This window comes from Carcharhinus amblyrhynchos, unplaced genomic scaffold (genome assembly GCF_965287045.1).
Source record: "Carcharhinus amblyrhynchos unplaced genomic scaffold, sCarAmb.v2.hapA chromosome_284, whole genome shotgun sequence".
Classification (NCBI taxonomy): domain Eukaryota; kingdom Metazoa; phylum Chordata; class Chondrichthyes; order Carcharhiniformes; family Carcharhinidae; genus Carcharhinus; species Carcharhinus amblyrhynchos.
This window is the reverse complement of record NW_027650024.1, coordinates 122,857-144,189: the sequence shown is the minus strand read 5'-3', so window position 1 is coordinate 144,189 and position 21,333 is coordinate 122,857. Positions and strand designations below refer to the sequence as shown.

The 21,333-nt window shown below is 49.4% G+C and overlaps 1 protein-coding gene across 3 annotated transcripts in view; it reads left to right on the top strand.

The window, feature by feature from the left end:
* Positions 1-6,089, top strand: part of LOC145339004 (GA-binding protein subunit beta-1-like) — a 52,630-nt gene extending 46,541 nt beyond the window's left edge. For all 3 annotated transcript variants that reach the window (XM_080183428.1, XM_080183427.1, XM_080183429.1), the window contains 3 exons: positions 2,033-2,212; positions 3,896-4,008; positions 5,779-6,089. In XM_080183428.1, coding sequence (XP_080039554.1) covers positions 2,033-2,212; positions 3,896-4,008; positions 5,779-6,081 — 596 coding nt within the window. In that variant the 3' untranslated portion in view covers positions 6,082-6,089. The remainder of the gene's footprint in view (positions 1-2,032; positions 2,213-3,895; positions 4,009-5,778) is intronic.
* The last annotated feature ends 15,244 nt before the right edge of the window (positions 6,090-21,333 follow it).

Genomic DNA, 21,333 nt, shown 5'->3' with positions numbered 1-21,333 from the left:
GGCACCTCTTGGCATTGGACAGCTTTTTCAGCCAGGAAAATCCGCGCCCGAGGTTGATGGGGGTTTGCAATAAAAGTGAATGCAGTTGTGAAAATGGGATTGTCTGTGTGAGTAATTGAGATGGCCAGTCTTGTGAGAAACACTCATTGAGGCGACAGCTATGAAAACCACAACAAGTCGGAGCCAGAGTAGGACATTTGGCCCTTCGATTCCACCATTTTGTAAACTAGTCGTCAACTCCACTCCCGTCCCCGTATTCTGCTGATTCTGTGTTCAAATATCAGTTGATTATGGCTTTGAGTATACTTGATAGCTTGCCTGAAGAAGCAGCAACGCTCTGAAAGCCTCATCATTCCAGTTAAACCCGTTGGACTTTAACCTGGTGTTGTGAGATTTCTTGCTGGGGTAGAGAAAGCCAAAGGTTTGCCTTCCTCGTGGATGTCTCCTCACCTCAGCCCAAAATGACCAATCCCTTATCCTGAGACTCTGACCAGGAGTAAATCACCTCTTGGCATCTACCCTGTCAAACCTTTCAGATTTCTTTGTTTCAGTGAGATCACCGTACATTCTTCTAAACTGCGGGGAGTACAAGCCATTCTTACTCATTCTCTCCCCATACAGCAACCCCCTCATTCCAGGAATGAGTCTAGTGGCCAGTTTTGGGTACTCTGGTTTCCTCCCACATCCCAAAAACGTGCTTTTTAGGCTGATTGGCGTCAATAAATTGTCCCTTAATTGGATCTCCCTTAATCTGGCGTACATACAATTCCCTAAATTTCCACCCCCTTTATTGTGGAGTTCCACTAAAGGTAGACAAAAACATTGAGCGACATAAAGACTCGAATAAGGCACTCACTGTGTGTGTTTAAAATGGGCAGCATGGGCTTGAAGGGCCGAAGGGCCTGTTCCTGTGCTGTGTTGTTCTTTGCTCTTTGTACTCTGGGGGAGGCGATGGCCTATTAGTATTATCCCTACACCATTAATCCAGAAACTCAGCTAATGTTCTGGGGCACCTGGGCACGGCAGATGGTGGAATTTGAATTCAATAAAAATAATATCTGGAATTATGAATCTACTGATGACCCATTGTCAGAAAAACCCACTGGTTCCCTTTAGGGAAGGAAATCTGCCGTCCTTACCCTGGTCTGGTCTACTTGTGACTCCAGAGCCACAGCAATGTGGTTGACTCTCAACTGCTGTCCAAGGGCAACTAGGGATGGGCAATAAGTGCTGGCCCAGCCAGTGACGCCCATGCCCCACGAAGGAATAAAATTTTTAAGAAATCAATTTTTCTAGATTTTACTTTTAATTTCAGTATCTTGTGGTGCCTTTCCATTATCCTTTATTACATACTAAAGACAGAATGCCATTGTATTCTTCCAGTTATTGTTGGCTTTTTCCAGCAGTGGTTAGCCTCACAGCACCAGGGACCCGGGTTCGATTCCTGGCTCAGGTCACTGTCTGTGTGGAGTCTGCGTGAGTTTCTTCTGGCTGCTTCCTCCCATAGTCCGAAAGACACGCTGGTTAGGGAGATTGGCTGTGCTAAATTGTTCCTTAGTGTCCAGAGATGTGTGGGTTAGGTGAATTGGCCATGCTAAATTGTCGCTTAGTGTCAGGGGGACTAGCTGGGTAAGTATGTGGGGTTATGGGGATAGGGCCTGGGTGGGATTGCAGTTGGTGAAGATGCAATGGGCCACATGGCCTCCTTGTGCGCTGTAGGGATTCTGAATACGGGGGTTAAAAATGCAGCTGGGATTTTTTCATTGGAGCATCTTTTCTCTTCCAGATTCTAATTAAACATTTAGACAGACTGGTCGTTTTGTAGCATCTGTGTTTTAAATTCTGCTTTACTGTCTGCTCCATGTTTCCTTTTCGATACCTAACTAGCTTTTCCACCTCGCCTCTTAACACGAGAGAGAGAAGCCCACAACCTGGCTGTGGTTCTGGGCCCTCCAGGTCTGTATTTCTACCTGCTTGTCTCTGTCCCTGAATCAACTGGGTAACTTTTCCTGTCTTTGTTTCTGGGCTTCAGCTACGACGGAGGAGGTGGTAACCGCAGACTCGGTCGACTCGGCGATTCAGCAGGTGGTGGGGAGCGGAGGCCAGAGGGTCATCACCATAGTGACCGACGGCGGTGTCCAGCTGGGCAACCTTCCAGCGGGCATTAACACCAGCCAGCCATTCATTGTGACCATGCAGGATGGGCAGCAAGGTAAGTACCCTTGGAGAACAAAGAACCGTTGTGCGCCGTCCAGAATTGGGGTCTGTGGGATCATAGAATTCCCGCAGTGCAGGAGGAGGTCATTTGACCCATCAAGTTGATGGGCTGAATGGCCTCCTTCTGCACCATAGGAATTTTAGGATTCTAGCATGCTGTGGTTTGCCAACAGGGCATTAAATAAACCTGAGCTTCCCTCAATTAGGACATAAAAACATAAGAAATAGGAGCAGGAGTAGGCCATCTAGCCCTTCGAGCCTGCCCCGCCATTCAGTAAGATCATGGCTGATCTGATGGTGGATCAGTTCCACTTTCCCGCTTTCTCCCCATAACCCTTAATTCCCCTGTCTATCAGAAACCTATCTACGTGTGACTTAAATATATTCAGCGCGGTAGCCTCCACCACTTCAATGGGCAGAGAATTCCAGAGATTCACCACCCTTTGCGTGAAGAAGCTCCTCCTCAACTCTAATCTAAACTGCGCCCCCCCCCTTGCTTATTTTGAGTCTGTGCCCTGTAGTTCCGCTATCCTTTCTAAGCGGGACGAATCTCTCTACCTCTATCCTATCTATCCCCTTCATTATCTTAGGACGTCATCAATATATTCTAGAACAAGTCATCCAGTGAGCCTTGCCGGAAGAGGCATTTGTTTGCGTTATCAGCAGGAGGGGGGGGAATTAAACTTTGCTGTGATGTCTCCAGTTGCTTGTCACTGCTCTGAGCTCAAGCTGCAAAGAATGAACGTTGCAGTGAGATATTGGAAGGACTGTGGATTTTTACTCTCCCAACCCCACACTTAGCAAAAGAAGATTGTGGGACCGATATCACTGGGTTGGCAGGAAGTTTAAGTTTCGTTTAAGGTTGATTTGCGAGTGTTACAAGTCGGCTTACATCAATACTGCAATGAAGTTACTGTGAAAATCCCCTAGTCACCACACTCCTGTCTGGATACATTGAGGGAGAATTTAGCATGGCCAATCCACCTAACCCGCACATCGTTGGTCACTAAGGGAGCAATTTAGCGTGGCCAATCCACCTAACCCACACACCTTTGGACACTAAGGGGCAATTTATCTTGGTCAATCCATCGAACCTACACCTCTTTGGTCACTAAGGGGCAATTTAGCATGGCCAATCCACCTAATCTGCACATCTTTGGACACTAATGGCCAATTTAGCATGACCAATCTCCTAACCAGCGTGTCTTTCAGACTGTGGGAGGAAACACTTGCGTGGGTTTTCTCCGGGTGCTCCGGTTTCCTCCCACACCCCAAAGATGTGCTATTGGGCTGATTGGAAGTAATAAATTGTCCCTAAATTAGTTTCCCTGAATGTGGAATGCCATAAAACAATAGATAAGGGTCATGGGTGGAGGGGGGGCGGGGGGTACTGGTAATGTTAAAATGGCGGCACAGGCTCGTTGGGCCGAAGGGCCTGTTTCCCAGGCTGTTTTTGTTCTTTGAGAACGTGCAGACTCCGCACACACAGTGACCCAAGCCGGGAATCAAACCCGGGTCCCTGGCACTGAGAGGCAGCAATGCCTAACCCACTGTGCTGCCCAATATCAGAGTGCATTGGCATAATAAGGAGTCAGAATGTGGGGTACTGTCTGATTAATCAAGAGCTCTGCTCGCAGGAGCAATATTTACTGAGCAGAATCCTGTTCTTTTCTCCTAGTTCTGACAGTCCCGACCACCCATGTTGAAGAAGAGACCATTATCACGGAAGAAATGCCAATAAAGAAAGAGTGTCTGGAGGAAGTCCTCAATCACTCAGAACCAGTTGAGAAGGTAAGAGCGTTTTGTTCTTTTCTTTATTTTTTTAAAAAAAAAGCTATTTGGTGTTGGTTTTGCAAATCTTACCAAGTGCAAGTTAAGGTTTCGCAGAACTGATCAGAGGTTGGACGTGTAAGATAAGCTAAAGCAGTAATTCTGTTTGCGAAAAGGCCACGCTGATTAATAAGGCCATTTTCTTAAAAAAAAACAACGGTGCTCTGTGGTTTATTTCCGGAGAGATGGAATCCAAAAGCCAGAGAGATTGTATTAAACTTGTACCAGTGCTTGGTTTTGCCACACCGGCACAGCTTGCGTCTCCCGATCGTTAGAAAATTAAGTAAAAAGAGGCACCAAGGGTGCAAACTGAATCAATGAGAAGATAAGTTTATATATTAGTGTCTTAGTAGTAATATTAGCATTACTGGTAGGCTTATATTCACACTGCAATGAAGTTACTGTGGAAAATCCCCTAGTCAGCACACTCCGGCGCCTGTTCGGCTACACTGTGGGAGAATTCAGCATGGCCAATGCACTCTAACCAGCGCATCTTTCAGATTCTGGGAGGAAACCGGAGCACCGGGAGGAAACCCACACAGACACGGGGGAGAACGTGCAAACTCCACACAGATAGCAACGCAAACTGGGAATTGAACCCAGGTCCTTGGTGCTCTGAGGCAGCAGTGCTAAACCACTGTGCTGCTGTGTTGCCCTATGTGGGTGGAAACATCATCCATCCAGGGAAACAGATGCACTGACCGCCACTGTCCCCGGGCCGCGGGCGCGCGCTGACCGCCACTGTCCCCGGGCCGCGGGCGCGCGCTGACCGCCACTGTCCCCGGGCCGCGGGCGCGCGCTGACCGCCACTGTCCCCGGGCCGCGGGCGCGCGCTGACCGCCACTGTCCCCGGGCCGCGGGCGCACGCTGACCGCCACTGTCCCCGGGCCGCGGGCTGGCCGCCACTGTCCCCGGGCCGCGGGCGCGCGCTGGCCGCCACTGTCCCCGGGCCGCGGGCGCGCGCTGACCGCCACTGTCCCCGGGCCGCGGGCGCGCGCTGGCCGCCCCCGTCCTGGCTTCAATGCCATTTGCCCATCTGTTCCCCTTATCCTTTAATTCCCCAAGAGATCATTAAACTCCCTAACCCTGGACTTAACTATATTCAATGAAGGAAACCTACAAACCTCAAGTCAGGGAATTCCAGACGTTCACAATCTTTTGAGTCATCTCTCCTTGCCTCGGTCCAAAATGGTCATGGGCTGAAGGCATCACTGGCCAGGCCCGGTATTTATTTTCCATTCCTAATTGCCCTTCGAGAAGCTGGTGGCCATCATCAACCCACTGCTTTCTCCATGTAGGGTAGGTACACCCACAGCGCTGTTAGCGAGGGAGTTCCGGGATTGTTATTGGACATCAGTCAGTCCCCATGTGTGTGGGCTAGGTACACCCAGGCTGCTGTTAGGGAGGGAGTTCCGGGTTTGTTATTGGATATCAGTCAGTCCGTGTGTGTGGGGTAGGTACTGTGCTGTTAGGGAGGAATTTTGACCCTGGCGTGAGTGAAGCAGCAGCCAATGTATTTCCAATCGGGATGGTGAATGGCTCAGAGGGGGGGAGCAGCTGATTGTGCTGCAATTCATCTGTTGCCCCTTGTCCTTTGTGGATGGTAGGAATGGCAGGTTAGGAAGGTGCTTAGCAAATTGCTACAGTGCATGTTGTAGACAGCACATGGCCGTCCTGGGGCTGGAGGGAGGGGTGAATGCTTCCACTGCTATTAAAGGTTTGTTGTTTCAGGGGACAAACGATTGCTTGGAGAGGGAACTGCTCCAGAAACAGCTCCACGAGGCGAACCGCAAAGCCCAGGAGTACCGGCAGCAGCTGATGAAGAAGGAGCAGGAGGCCGAGGAGTACCGCATGAGGCTGGAGGCCATCGCCCGGCTCCACACCACGGCCGAGGAGATCACCGTGGTGGAGGAGGTGACGGACGATGGCGGCGGCACGGTGATCACCATGGCGGCGGAGCTGGAGGGTCCCGAGACCACGGTGGAGACGATGGAGCAGCCCACCGACATGGCGACGGAGACAGTGACTTCGTAAAGGGGGGGGGGGAAATCCCCTCGCCTCGCTGAACCCTTTTCTCCTGATACATTTTGTTTATCGGATTCTGTGCACCCGTGTGTGCAGGAACCATTAAGCAACTGGGTGGGGGAGGGGGGAGGAAGGGGCGGGAGGGGGTCGTTCTGTCTGGTCAGTCACTGCCACACCACAAACACACACACACACACACACACACACACACACGACGTTCATTTTTCTGATTGTGCAAGGATACCTGTTGGAAGTTGACACCAGGAAGCCTCTTGAACACTAGCGGGTACAATATCCCCCCCCCACCCCCGACCAAATCTTCAAAAAGAGAGGAGGGGGGGGGGTGGACAGGGAGGAGGTGGCCATCCTTTCGTCAAACTCCAGAAGCTACAATCCCACGTTCGCACAGGTGACAAGAAACATCCCGGGAGCCGGCAACTCGGCTGGGGAACGTGGTTGACGCGGAAGGAGGAGGAGGAGGTGGGCGGAAGCAGGAGGCGGTGGTGGCGGAAATGAAACCCCCTCGCCGTCGACCCCCGTTCTGAGCGACTTACGGAAGCTGGAGAATCCTCGGAGGGACGGCCAGCCAGACGACGCTGACGTGACCGCGCGCCGAGACACCTTCGGCTCCTGTCCCCTCCGGGTCACTGATTTACACGTGCGTTTTTAACCAGTTTTTTTTCTCACACAAAAAAAATAGGAGAGACTGCTTGCCTGAATGACAGAGAAGAAACAGGCAGCACAGCATCTGCTGGTGGATAATTTTAAATTATTTTAAAATGTGTGAATTTTCCACACTGTAATATGCAATCTGAGAAAGGGAGTGGTTTACGGGCAGGTTGGGGCAGAGAGTCCAATGATGGAGACTTTTACAGAATAGTTCTGGTAATAGTATTTGATAACTCTGATCAATCAATTTTGTTTTAATCCATATTCCTACAAGCTTGTTTGTCTTGACGGGTGTCGTCTCCCCCCGTCCCCCAAACCTTTGCTGATGGGTAGACAGGGAGTTAAAAAAAGCCCTTTTCCTGCTCCTCCTCCTCCAGACTCTGCGAAGAGTTGCATTTGTATAGCGCCCTCTCGCACCGTTGGGAAACTCCTCAAAGCACTTCGCCTGTGGCGTGCGAATTACTCTGAAGCACCGTGACCTGTTGTTATGGAGGCAATGTATTAACAAACAAGGTAGCAGCGCTGATCATTACCTGGTCCCCTCTCCGTGCGTGTGTAAAGAGAGAGAATGCTGTCCTTAACTATGGTGACCCCAGGGGGGAGGGACACTGTCCTTAACCGTGGTGACCCTGGGAGAGGACACTGTCCTTAACCGTAGTGACCCCAGGAGGGAGGAGCCCCCTTCAGTTTCGGAGGCCCTATAAGCGCGGGGTGAAGGTGAAGATGAGAGTTGAAAAGCCTTCTCTTCGTCCTTGCTCCTTGTTCTGCGTTTGGCGCTCATTTCGAAACTGGAGTGGGCTCCGACTCGTCTGCGGAGGGGACCCATCCACAGAAAAGGTGACCGCAACAAAAGCAGAAAACGTGCTGGAAAATCTCAGCAGGTCTGACAGCACCTGTGGAAAGAGAGAGAGAGCCAGTGTTTCCGTCAGAGAGGTGAAAGGGTGACTAACCTCGGTCATCAATGAGCCTTGGGGTTGTCAACTCAGCCCAGGTGCATTCTGATGGTTTTCTACCCCAGCTATTAGCACCCTTTATTTCACCACTCACCCCCCATTCCCCTTTAAAAACTCATTTTATCCTACTCCTGCGCCCTTGTGACGTTCACGACAGGTGATGAATCCTTCATTCCTGGTGACTTCAGGACAGTACCCTGCTGGGCGACACCTTGCCTGCCCAATCCTGATTTGAAGTTTGAGACCTTTCCTACCCATAGCTGATCCAAGGGGAGACTAACTCGCCACATCACCATCCATCAGCATGTCTAAGGAATCTGAAGTTTGAATTCCAGTATTCCTTGTACTTCATAGAGAAAAAAAACAAAATCAAGTTGTTTTATTGCTGATGTATGCCCCCCTCTGAACAGACGTCGGAATTTGCAGGTAACCTTGCCATTAGTACAGAAGGTGGTGAGTCGGCCCATCAACTCTGTACCGACCACAATCCCCAATTGCTCTAATCCTGTTACCCCATGTGTTTACCCTAGCTAGACCCCTGACACTAAGGGACAACTTAGCACGGGCAATCCACCTAACCCGCACAGCTTTGCGCTTTCGAATGGTGGGGCTCCACTGATTTGGAGGTACATGCCAGCTACGTCTGATGCGGGGAGTGGAGCCACTGAGATATCTGGAGGTCAGACAAGCGCCTTCACGGTGACGCCCCGCTCGGTGAAACAGCCTACCAAAGATCCGCGGCCTGGGCTTGCACAGAAAAGGTCTCCTGGTCGTCAAGCACCTGGAAGTAACCCCCCCCCCCCCAGCCATCCTCACCCCAGGGACAGCCCCCACTCCTCCCTTCGGCATAAATGAACGCCGGGGGAGGAAATCCAAAGACGAGTACGTGAGTTGAGATGATACAACTCAGCGAGGAACAGATAGGCATTTAAATGGTGCTTGATTGGCATTTATTACAGTGCTTTATCATGTCTGAGACATGACCTCAAAGTACTCCTATACAGTAAATGACCTTGCCTACATAACAACTGCACTTCAGACACCTCGTGTATTTTTTTGGTGTCCTTTCATTTTAAAATTGTAGAAGGCGCTTTCATTTTTTAATAGTTTTTGTTTTCTCGGATGAACCTTCCTATGGACAGGTCCGCTTTTCTCATTTACAGTGCATCAGTTGTACGACCAGGGTCTCGCATAGCTTCCTCGGCCCTTTTTTTATATTTAAAGAAAGAAATTTGTATTTTTTAAATCATTTTTACCGTCGTATAAAGGTTGTGCCTCGTAGTTATTTTAACACTGAATGCTCAGTTTACGTAATTGGTTATATTAAAGCACCCCTCAAAAAAGCGGGGGTGCGGGGGGGTGAGTTTTGGGGGAGGGGGGGTAAGGGGGTGTGATTTTTAAATTTTCGGCAGAGATCGGGGAGCGTTGGCCTGTGGGGAGGGGAGTTCTCTTGTCGGATGGAACGCCTTCACAATGGCCGGTGGCCCATTTGACCCCGCCCCTGACAGCAGCGAGCTTGGCGGAATGGCCGTGCTGTTGCTCAACATGGCCGCCCACGCAAGCCACTGGCGGAAGTAGAAATGCCAGCGCACGATTACCTCCTCTGTGCTGCTCCAGTGTTGACCCAGTATTTGAACCTACAGACAAGCATCTCCGTTTGGAGGTGTCACACGTTCGTCCATGATAAGCTGGCCATAACGATGCAAAAAAAAACATGAATAGCACGGCGGTTCTCAAAATGCCAAGGTGCTTGCACTCTGTTCCCACCCCTCTCCCCCCGCCCCCCAAAACCAAGCTGTTGGGTTTAAACCTGGGCTCTGTTCACCTGGTTTCTCGTTCGTTCAATTCTGGCATCCTCCTTCCCCCACTGCCGAACGGGACGCCTTTTGAGCAGAAGTTTGTCACACTACCGTGCTTGCCGATCTCGCCTTCCTCTCGCACAGTAGGACTATGTAACTCGCAGTAAAAGATGGGCTTCCTACTTTGATAGCTTGTGTAATTATGCTTTTCTGGTGTATGGCAAATTGTATCTGACCAATCAGTGATGCTACCAGAGTTGTGTAAATGTTTTGAGGAAGATCCGTTCCAGTTAACGTTATGTGTGGATTCATTTCTCCCCTCGTACCCCAGCGATCAATGTTAAAATTCTTTCGCCACCCAGTTGGGGAAAAGGGACTAAAAACTAGCAAGATGGAGCCTCTGGATCAAAAGGGTGGAATGTGTGTGGGTGGTTAACAGACGGTGAGCCTGCTTGTGACTGCTTTGTTGCTTCAGAGAATTTAAACTCGTGCTCCTGCACCATTCTCGCCCCTCCTCTCTTTCTTTCGCCCTCCCTCCCTGCCTCTCACCCTCCTCCCCCTCTCTCTTGCCTCCCTGCCCCCCTCCCTCTCTCTCTAGCCCTCCCCCCTCTTTCATCGTCCTTCCCTCTCCCCTCTCTCGCCTTCCCCCCCTCCCCTCACCTTCCCTCCCCATATCGCTCACTTGCCCTCCCTCCCCTCTCTCTCTCCCTCTAGCTCCACCCCGCACCTCTCTTGCCCTCCTTCTCTCCCCCCCCACTTACTCTTTTACCCTCTCATGCCCCCCCACATCTGGGCAGAATTGGGATTGGGTGTGATGCTCCCACTGCAAAATTGCTTGCCAACACTCAGTAACCCCTCCATCACAACAGGAAACCAAAAACGGAGGGAATGAATCTGGTGTGGTGTATCTCAGGACGCTACAGTTGTGCGGCCCTTTATAGGATGTCAGTATTGTCCCCTCTCTCCTGGTATGAAGAGAGATGAGGAAAACGTGTACTCGGGTCTGCACACCTTGCGTTTGATGCTTTTGATTCAGGATCCCATGCTGCCGAGTGCCTCAGGTACTTGAACAGCTTAATGCTCCGCTCCAGATCGGATCCATGTGTGCGTTGAGACAATCTCCAGTTGGTCCGCTGGGTATTTCTAAAGAGTGTGCAAATTTCGGGAGCGTGCTGAAATCTCAGCTCACACCACTCTGGTGCAGCCCCGTAACGGCTTTCCAGTACGGGAGTTTGGGGGGGGGGGGGGGGGGAGGTTGCTGGATAAGCTGGGATAAGCAGCCCCCTGTGGAAGGGAAGGGAAGGGGAGCTAGAGGGATAAAGTGGGTTAGTCGCTTACAGAGCGGTGGACATTGTGAAAGGGGGCTTTCTGAAAACTGGAGATGACTTGGGGATGTGGCGGGGGGGCGTTGGGGAGCATGGTGGGGACAGGCACCTAATTGGCAAACCCTTACAGCCTCACCACGATCATGTTTGACTTTGGGAAATACGTTTTTTTTTTAGTCGCAGGAGTGGAGTAGGGAGGAACGGGGTGAAGAATTTCAGTGCCAGGCAAGCTTGTCGCCTGGTTTTGTTTTAGTTGAGTAGCCACAGCAAAGAGATGGGCAATCCACAGCAGGGTAACAGACCCCTTTTAGGGTGGGTGAGGGAGGGGAGATGCCAGAGCCTCCCCAGCGACATGGGCTCCATATCCTCCTTGCCATAGAGGTTTACAGCATGGAAGCAGGCCCTTCGGCCCAATTTGTCCATGCTGCCCTTTTTTTTAAATATATGTAAATCCGTAAGCTAATCCCAATTGCCCGCATTTGGGATTGTAGATGGTTAGTATGTTCCAGCTCTACCCTCCATTCTCCTGCGGCAAAATTTAGGGTTTTTGTGTCTCGATGTTCCATAATCGCCTGCTGGTTTTATTTTTCTCTCTAAATTGTACTCTTGGATCAGTGAATTGAAGCACTGGCAACCCTTATCCTGTGGGTTGGGGAAGAGGATGAAAGGGAAGCATTCTCATCTGCTTCCTCTTCCTCTTCCCGTATTACTGAACTCCCCCTCCTCCCCTTCCCCCGCCCCTCACACACACACACACCCCCCAGCGTCAGAAGCTCACGCAACGGACGTGTCCTGCGATTAACATCCCTCGCGTGTCTAAATGATTTGTCAAGCATAACTCCCCCTGCTTTTCTGAACACACAGTCCCGGGAGGAGGGGGACAATAGTTTTGTGTGTGTGTGTGTGTGCGTGCGTGCGTATATACATTTTATACAATTATTATTGTGGTCCCAGACTTCACCTTGCCTTTTGTGTTTACGAATTGGGAAAATTTGCCATCAGCGTTGGTGACCTCTCTTTTTGTTTTCTTATTAAAAGAAAGATCATCTTTCTTTTAATAAGAAAGTGGCCCGTTTGGGAAATCAATTCTCCTTGCCCTTGGCTATGGGGAAGCCTCAAATTGTACCTGGTGCGCCTCTAGTACAATGTACTGTAACAGAATTTAATTATCTTGTGTACAGGATTCCTTTAGGACTAGCCGTGTTCTTTTTAGAACCTCCACAAAATGATACAGATTGTTAAATAAATCTTGTATATACATTTTTGTACCATTATTAAGGGCAGACCTTTCCTAATAAAATGCACAAAATGAATTTCTGGGTTGTTTTCTTATTTTGGACATTGTGTCGCTGAGCTGCACTTCCACAGATGTGCCTTCCGAAATCGAACTTTGTGTCGTGTCGTCGCTACTAACCTTGGCCAGATTGGGAATGGATCAAGTGTCTCTCCTGTCAATCGTGCCTGGATATCTCGCTGCTGTAAGTGATTGCAATTGATTATATTTTTAAAGTTTTTATTTATTAGTCACAATTAAGGCTTACGTTAACCGTTGCAGTGAAGCTGCTGCAGAAATTGCCCTAGTCGCCACACTCAGGCGCCTATTAGGGTCAATCCACCCTAAACCAACACGTCTTTCGGACTGTGGGAGGAAACCCACGCAGATGGGGCTGCGGGAGAATGTGCAGACTCCGCACAGACAGTGACCAAAGCCGGGAATCGAACCCCGGTCCCTGGCACTGTGAGGCAGCAGTGCTAACTAACTGTGTGCCACCCATATGCTTAACTTATCCACGTGCTTTGTGTTATTGAAGTGTCCTCCTCCTGGCTGAATTGCCAGACTTTTATCAGGAGAAGTTTTTGTCCTTTTTGCTATAGTTGATGGAAGCCCTTTTTTTCAAAAAAAAGAAGACTCTGTAGACTGTTTGCTGCTGCCCACTGCTTAAATAGACCCTGTTAGCTGAGATACTTGGATTGTTTCCTGGTTCAGTTCTTGGCCTCGGGTCATTACCTGTGTGGAGTCTGCACGTTCTCCCCATGACTGCATCGATTTCCTCCAGGAGCTCTGGTTTCTTCCCACAGTCCAAAGATGTGCAGGTTAGGTGGATTGGCCATGCTAAATTGCCCCATAGTGTCAGGGAAACTAGCTAGGACAAATGCATAGGGTTAAGGTGTTAGGACCTGGGTAGGATTGTGGTTGGTGCAGACTCGGTGGGCCGAAATGGCTTCCTTCTGCACTGGAGGATTCTATGATTCTACTACGACTCCACCTTGGCCCGGGAAGTCGACCTAGAAGTGCCAACTCTGATTTTGGGGATATTCCTGGACGTTTTTCCTACCCGACATCCAATTGTTTGACACTTGCTCGAGGAGGGCGTGTTACCATAATTGCCTCCTTCAGTTGGGGTCCCTCGGGCAATTTGTAATGTTGGCAATGTGGCCACTCAGTTTGGTCACAGCAAGCTCCCACATGCATTACATAGAAACTGGAAGCAGGAGTGGGCCATTCGGCCCTTCGAGCCTGCTGCACCATTCATTTTGATCATGGCTGATCATCAAACTTAAAACCTGATTCCCCACTTCCTCCCATATCCCTTGATCTCTTTAGCCCCAAGAGCTGTATCTGATTTCTTTCTGAGATCACACAACGTTTTAGCCTCACTACTTATTGTGGGAGTGAATTCCACACATTCACCACCCTCTGGGTGAAGAAGTTTCTCCTCACCTCAGTCCTTTACCCCTTATCCTCAAACTAGGACCCTTTGTTGCAGTGGTGTAGTGGAGTTAACACTGCTGCCTCACAGTGCCAGAGACCCAGGTTAGATTCCCAGCTTGGGTCATAGTCAGTGCAGAGTCTGCACGTTCTCCCTGTGTCTGCGTGGGTTTCCTCTGGGTGCTCTGGTTTCCACCCACAGTTCAAAAGATGTGCTGGTTAGATACATTGGCCATGCTAAATTCTCCCTCCGTGTTCCCAAACAGGCGCAGGAGTGTGGCAACTAGGAGATTTTCACAGTAACTTCATTGTACTGTTAATGTAAGCTGACTTGTGACACTAATAAATACATTTAAAAAGTAGTTCTGGACTGCCCCACCATCAGGAACATTCTTTCTGAATCTGCCCTGTCTAATCCTGTTAAAATGTTAAGTTTCTAATGAGATCCCCCCCTCTCTCTTTTCTAAACTGCAGTGAGTATAACCCTAACCGACTTAGTCTCTCCTCATATGACAGACCTGCCATCCCAGGAATCAGCCTGGTAAACCTTCACTGCGCTCCCTCTACAGCAAGGACATCCTTCCTCAGATAAGGATATCAAAACTGCACATGATACTCCAGGCGTGGCCTCACCAACGCCCTGTCCAATTGCAGCGAAACATCCCTATCACTGGCCCTCTAATCCTCTCGCTATGAAGGCCAACATACCATTTGCGTTCCTTATTGCCTGCTATACCTGCTTTCAGCAACTGACGCACGAGGACTCCAAGGTCTCGCTGAGTATCCACCTCTCTCAGTTTATACCCATTCAAATAATAATGTCTTCCTATTATTGCTGCCAAAGTGGATAACCTCACATTTATCCACATTGTACTGCACCTGCCATGCAGATTCCCACACACTCAGCCTGTCCAAATCATGCTGAAGCATCTCTGCATCCTCCTCATAGCGCATCCTCCCACCCAACTCTGTACTGTCTGCAAATTTGGAGATAATACATTGAGTTCCCTCTTCCAATATATAACGTGAACAGTTCAATAGTGATATGATTGATTGTTTATTTCTTAGTGACGGTGGTTGAGGGATAAACATTGACTCTAGGGGTTAGACGTGTCAGCCTAGAAGTTGTTGAACTGAGACTTGGACCTGTCTGACGGGGGAAGCAAGACTGCAGTCTTTGGGCCAAGGAAAAATGTGGAGTGAGAATTGAGAGACCTCGAGTGGTGAAAAAAACCCCGTTGACGATCAGTATGGAACCTCGAAGCCCTTCTGGAATGTTCCACAGTCAGGTGGCACAGTGGGTTAGCACTGCTGCCTCTCAGCATCAGGGACCCGGGTTCAAATCCCTGCTTGAGTCACTGACAGTGTGGAGTTTGCACATTCTCCCTGTGTCTGCGAGGGTTTCCTCCCACACTCCAAAGATGCGTGGGTTAGGTTGAATTGGCTGTGCTAAATTGACCTTTAGCATCGGGGGGGCTAGTTAGGGTAAATACATGGAGTGATGGGAATAAGGCCTGGGTGGGATTGTGGTCGGTGCAGACTCGATGGGCCGAGTGGCCTCCTTCTGCACTGTAGGGATTCTATGATCCTAGGTGAGTGGGGGAGGAAATGGGAAAGGAGCTCAAAAGAAGTAAGACAGTGAATCATAGTATGTATGGCAGGGAGACAGACCCTTCAGCCCAAACTGGTCCACGTTGACCAAAAAGCCCACCTAAGCTTTTGCCTAACCCCGTTTGCCTGCATTTGGCCCATATCCCCCTAAACCTTTCCTATCCATGTATCTGTTTTAAATGTTGTCAATGTCCCCGCCTCAACCACTTCCTCTGGCAGCTCATTCCACACACATACCACCCTCTGTGTAAAAAAAAAAGTTGTTCCTCGTGTTCCCATTAATTCTTTCCCCTCTTAACTTGAACCTACACCCTCTAGTTCTCGATTCCCCAACCCAGGGATAAAGAGAGTGCATTCACCCTACCCACGCCCCTCCTGATCTTATACACCTCTATAAGATCACCCCTCAGTCTCCTACCATTCCCAAGGAAAAAGTCCTAGCCTGTACAATCTCTCCCAATAACTCAGCCCCTTGAGTCTTGGCAACATCCTTGCAATTCTCTTCTGCATGCTCTCTGGTTTAAAAACACCTTTCCTATAGCAAGGAGACCAAAACGGAACACGATACTCCAGGTGTGGCCTCACCAATGTCCTGTACAACTACAACGTAACTGCTATACTCTGATGGCCAAAAGCCTTCATTGCTCTATTTACCTGTGATTGCCATTCTTGGTTCTTTAACATAGAAGAAAGTACGACACAGGAACAGAAGCTGCAAGCCTGTGCTGGTCATGCTGCCCTAACTAAACTTAAACCCTTCTGCTTTTACTTGGTCCATATCCGTCTATTCTCTCCTTACTTATGTACCCATCCAGATGCCTCTTAAATGTCGCTAATATGTCTGCTTCCACCACCACCTCTGGCAGCACGCTTTGCACTCAAGTTTTAAGTTTATTTATTATTGTCCCAAGTGGGCTTACATTAACAGGGCAATGAAGTTACAGTGAAAATCCCCTAGCAGGGGTAGCACAGTGGGTTAGGACTGCTGCCTCACGGTGCCAGGGACCCGGGTTCAGTTCCCAGCTTGGGTCGCTCATTGTGTGGAGTTTGCACGTTCTCCCCGTATCTGCGTGGGTTTCCTCCTACACTCCGAAAGATATGCTGGTTAGGTGTATTGACCCGAGCAGGTGCCGGACTGTGGCAACTGGGGGAGTTTCACAGTAACTTCATTGCAGTGTTAATGCAAGCTGTACTTGTGACTAATAAATTAACTAACTTTTTAGTCCTCACATTCCAGTTTCTGTTTGAATGCACTGAAGTAGAATTTAGCATGGCCAATACACCACCCTCTACATGGAAAAACTCCACCCCCTCCTTGCACACATCTCCTTTAACCTTTCCCCCTCTCACCTTGAACCTGTGCACTTCCCCCTTCTACCCTGGGGAAAAAGCCTCTGACTATCCAACCTGTCTATGCCTCCCTTCAGGCAATTAGGAAGGCAAATGCAGTGTTAGCATTCATGTCGAGAGGGTTAGAATACAAGAACAGGGATGTAGTTCTGAGGCTGTATAAGGCTCTGGTCAGACCCCATTTGGAGTATTGGGAGCAGTTTTGGTCTAAGGAAGGATGTGCCGGCCTTGGAAAGGGTCCAGAGGAGGTTCACAAGGATGATCCCTGGAATGAAGAGCTTGTCGTATGAGGAACGGTTGAGGATTCTGGGTCTGTACGCGTTGGAGTTTAGAAGGATGAGGGGGGGATTATATTGAAACTTACAGGATACTGAGAGGTCTGGATAGAGTGGATGTGGAGAGGATGTTTCCACTTGTAGGAGAAACTAGAACCAGAGGAGACAACCTCAGGCTAAAGGGATTATCCTTTAAAATAGAGATGAGGAGGAATTTCTTCAGCCAGGGAGTGGGGAATCTGTGGAACTCTTTGCTGCAGAAGGCTGTGTAGGCCAGGTCATTGGGTGTCTTTAAGACAGAGATAGATGGGTTCTTTTTTAATAAGGGGATCGGGGTTATGTGGATGAGAAAAAAATCAGCCATGATTGAATGGTGGAGTAGACTCAATGGGCCGAGTGGCCTAATTCTGCTCCTATGTCTTATGGTCTTATTTTGTAGCTTCCAGTCTTTGGGTAAGCGTTCTCCAAGGTGGCCTCCAAGACACACAATGTAGAACTGCCGAGCAGAAACTGATAGCCAAGTTCTGCACACATGAGGATGGCCTCAATCGGGATCTTGGGTTCATGTCACGCTACGTGCAGCTCCCCACCATTCAGCCTGGGCTTGCAAAATCCTCCTAACTGACCTGGCTTTGATACAATTCACCCCTCTTCAACCTGTGATTATCCCTCTCTTTCCGCTCGCACTGTCTGTCCCTGTAAAGACTTGCATTCCAACCATTATCGTGCAATTGTACATATGCCGTGTTTGTGAAACCTACCCCTCTGCTCAACTGAGGAAGGGGCAATGCTCTGAAAGCTCGTGATTCCAATGAAGCCTGTTGGACTTCAACCTGGTGTTGTGAGACTTCTTTCTGTCCTCATCATTTTGTACAGCTCTATCAGGTCTCGCCTTCGCCTCCATCTTTCCAGTGAAACCGCCCCCCCCCCCCAAACGCCTGCAAAGGCCACATCTAACTAAGGCCATGCAATACTACATACAGTTCTGGCCACCCTATTGTAGAAAAGATATTATTCAACTAAAAACAGTACAGAAAAGATGTACTAGGATGCTACCGGGACTTGATGGTTTGAGTTAGAAGGAGAGGCTGGATAGACTGGGACTTTTTTTCTCTGGAGCGTAGAAGGTTGAGGGGTGAATGAGGGGCATACATCAGCTAGATAGTCAATATCTTTTCCCAAATGTAGGGGAGTTTAAAACTAGAGGGCATAGGTTTAAGGTGAGAGGGGAGAGATACAAAAGTGTCCAGAGGGGCAATTTTTTCGCACAGAGGGTGGTGAGTGTCTGAAACAAGCTGCTAGAGGCGGGTACAATTTTGTCTTTTAAAAAGCATTTAGACAGTTGCATGAGTAAGATGGGTATAGAGGGATATCGGGCAATTGGGATTAGCTTCAGGGAGGGTTTAAAAAAAAAGGATGGCATGGATAAGTTGGACCAAAGGGCTTGTTTCGATGCTGTAACCTTCTACGACCCCCTTCATAGCCGAGACCAGGCAACATCCTGGTGAACCTTCTTTGCGCACTGTCTCCAAAGTTTCCACATCCTTTTGGTCGTGTGGTATCTATCTGGCAGTTGGAGGTAAAGATTTATTTCAGAAACATCAGAAAAGGAAAAGTAAGTTGTGAAAGACCAAAAGCATTATTCATTCCCTCCCCCCCCGCCCCGCTCTCCACCAGAACGTGATTCTCTTTTGTTACAAGGGAGGTGGTAATCTGTGACCCTTGTTCCTATTTTCTTGCTGTGTCGAGTCTGATTGATATCCCCGGTACTTGGGTTGCAAATTCCACTTTAGCTTGCTCGCCGTGACCCTCCGCCCTGGGGGCAGAAATCTCGATTTTGTTTTAACGAGAAGCTGAGGAAGTAATCAATCACTGCCTCCCTCTCCCCTTCTGTCACACACACTTTTAATTCCACCACCCCCCCCCCCCCCACTCCCCCAGCCAGCCAGCCACCATCCCACTTCAACCCCCTTTTGTAACGTCCACTCCCAATGGTTGCATTGATCAGTTGTTCCTGTTACAGATTACCAGGGAGGGAGGGGTCCTTCCGTTGCCCACTGCCTCTCGCCTGCTAAAGGTCACTTGTAGCCACTCTACAAGAAATTTCTCCCATGTCTTTCTTGGAACGAGCCAGAGTGGGTGCGTGACGTTGCCCGTGGGATAAATGGAAAACAAGGTGGACTTTGGTTACCACCTCAAGTCAACGCTTGCGGGGGTGGGGTGGCGGGCATGGTAGTTAGCATTGCTGCCTCACAGCGCAAGGGATCCAGGTTTGATTCCTGGCCTCGGGTCACTGTCTATGCAGAGTTTGCATGTTCGCCCCTTCCATGTCTGTGTGCGTTTTGCTCCGGGTGCTCTGGTTTCCACCCACAGTCCAAAGGACATGCTAATTAGGGTGCATTGGCCGTGCTGAATTCTCCCACAGTGTAACCCCAACAGGCATGTGGAGACGAGGGGATTTTCACAGTAAGTTAATTGCGGTGTTAATGTAAGCCTTACTTGTGACAATAATAAATAAAGTGTCCCAGTGGAGATTGGTAATGAGAGGCAGCCCTCCCTCCTCCCCTCTGCCGATGCCATCCATAAAGAGATGTCCTTCCTCGGCCTTGCCCAGTTCACGCCACCCTATCATCCAGGGCGTCTTTCTCCATGTAGTCCGTCCATGTCGAGGGGGACATGCTGCGGTACGGGTCCAGCAAAATCCGGAAGCATCGGACGATGAGTAGACCCAGGAAGGCGAAGAGCAAGATGACCAGGGCGAAGGTGGTCCTTTGCTCTGGCGTGACGGGCGAACTGGCAGCTGTCACGGGAGGGCCGGTGCTCAGAAAATCTTGGGTCATGCTGGTCCCCTGCGTTCATCGCCCGACCGCCATCTGAAACCTATCTTCCAGTAAGCTTCAGGTAACCTGTGATGGAAATCGAGAACAAATTAAATCTCTCAATGGCTTGCTTGGTGAGATGCATATTGTCCGTGCCCAGAAACTGTTTAGCACGTGTAATCTTGTAGATAGGAATTGGGTACAAGACTGCATTTCTTGCTGCCAGACTTGGTTAGGTCAGGATTCCCCATTTAGCACCCCACCCCACCCTCCCCACTTCAACTTCAGGAAGTGCATTAGAGGATGTGCCCTGGTCTCCATCAACAGGGATGAAGTAGAAATGGTCAAGAGAGAGCGCTTCAGGTTTTTAGGTGTCCAGATCACCAACAACCTGCCCTGCTCTACCACACACTGACACTAGAACATAGAACATAGAACATAGAACACTACAGCACAAACAGGCCCTTCGGCCCACAAGTTGCGCCGACCACATCACCTACCAACCTACAGACCTATCTATAACCCTCAATCTCATTAAACCCCATATACTCATCCAGAAGTCTTTTAAAAGACCCCAGCGAGTTCGCCTCCACCACCACTGACGGCAGCCGATTCCATTCACTCACCACCCTCTGAGTGAAAAACTTACCCCTAACATCACTTCTGAACCTCCCTCCCCGCACCTTAAATCTGTGTCCTCTCGTAGCGACCATTTCAAACCGGGGAAATAGCCTCTGAGAGTCCACCCTATCTATCCCTCTCAACATTTTGTAAACTTCTATCAGGTCGCCTCTCAACCTTCGTCTCTCCAGGGAAAAGAGTCCCAGCTCCCTCAACCTAACTTCATAAGGCATGCCTCCCAGTCCAGGCAACATCCTTGTAAATCTCCTCTGCACCCTTTCAATAGCTTCTACATCTTTCCTATAGTGAGGCGACCAGAACTGCGCACAATACTCCAAATGAGGCCTGACAAGGGTCTTATAAAGTTCCAGCATTACCTCCCGACTCCTAAACTCAATCCCTCGATTAATGAAGGCCAGTACACCATACGCCTTCTTGACCACCTCCTCCACCTGCGAGGCCGATTTAAGAGTCCTGTGGACCCGGACCCCAAGATCCTTCTGCTCCTCAACACTACTCAGACTTCTGCCCTTAATAGTGTACTCGTTCATCCCGTTGGTTCTGCCAAAATGGACGACAACACATTTATCCGCGTTGAAGTCCATCTGCCACTTCTCCGCCCAGTCCTGCATCCTATCTATGTCCTGCTGCAACTTTTGCCATCCTTCCAGATCATCCACAACACCACCGACCTTCGTGTCATCAGCGAACTTACTTACCCATCCCTCCACTTCCTCATCCAGGTCATTTATGACACTATAGTTAAGAAAGCCCCACCAACACCTCTACTTTCTCAGAAGACTAAGTGATCTGAAATGTACTAAATTCTGAAGGGGCTTGATAAGGTGGATGGCTGTTTCTTCTTGGGAGAAATCTAAAATATGGGGTGGGGGGGACAATCTCAGGGTAAGGAGGTCTGCCATTTAGGACCTAGATGAGGAGAGTACCTCGCTCAAAGGTTTGTGAGAATTCTCTGTCCCGGAGAGATTATTTCTTCAATTACTTCATGGGATATGTGGGGAGGGAGTAGGGGGGTGCCTCGTTTGCCCAGGGTTTATTGCCCATTTCTCATTGCCCTCGAAAAGGTGGTGGTAAGCTGCCTTTTTGAAACACTGCAGTCCATGTGTGT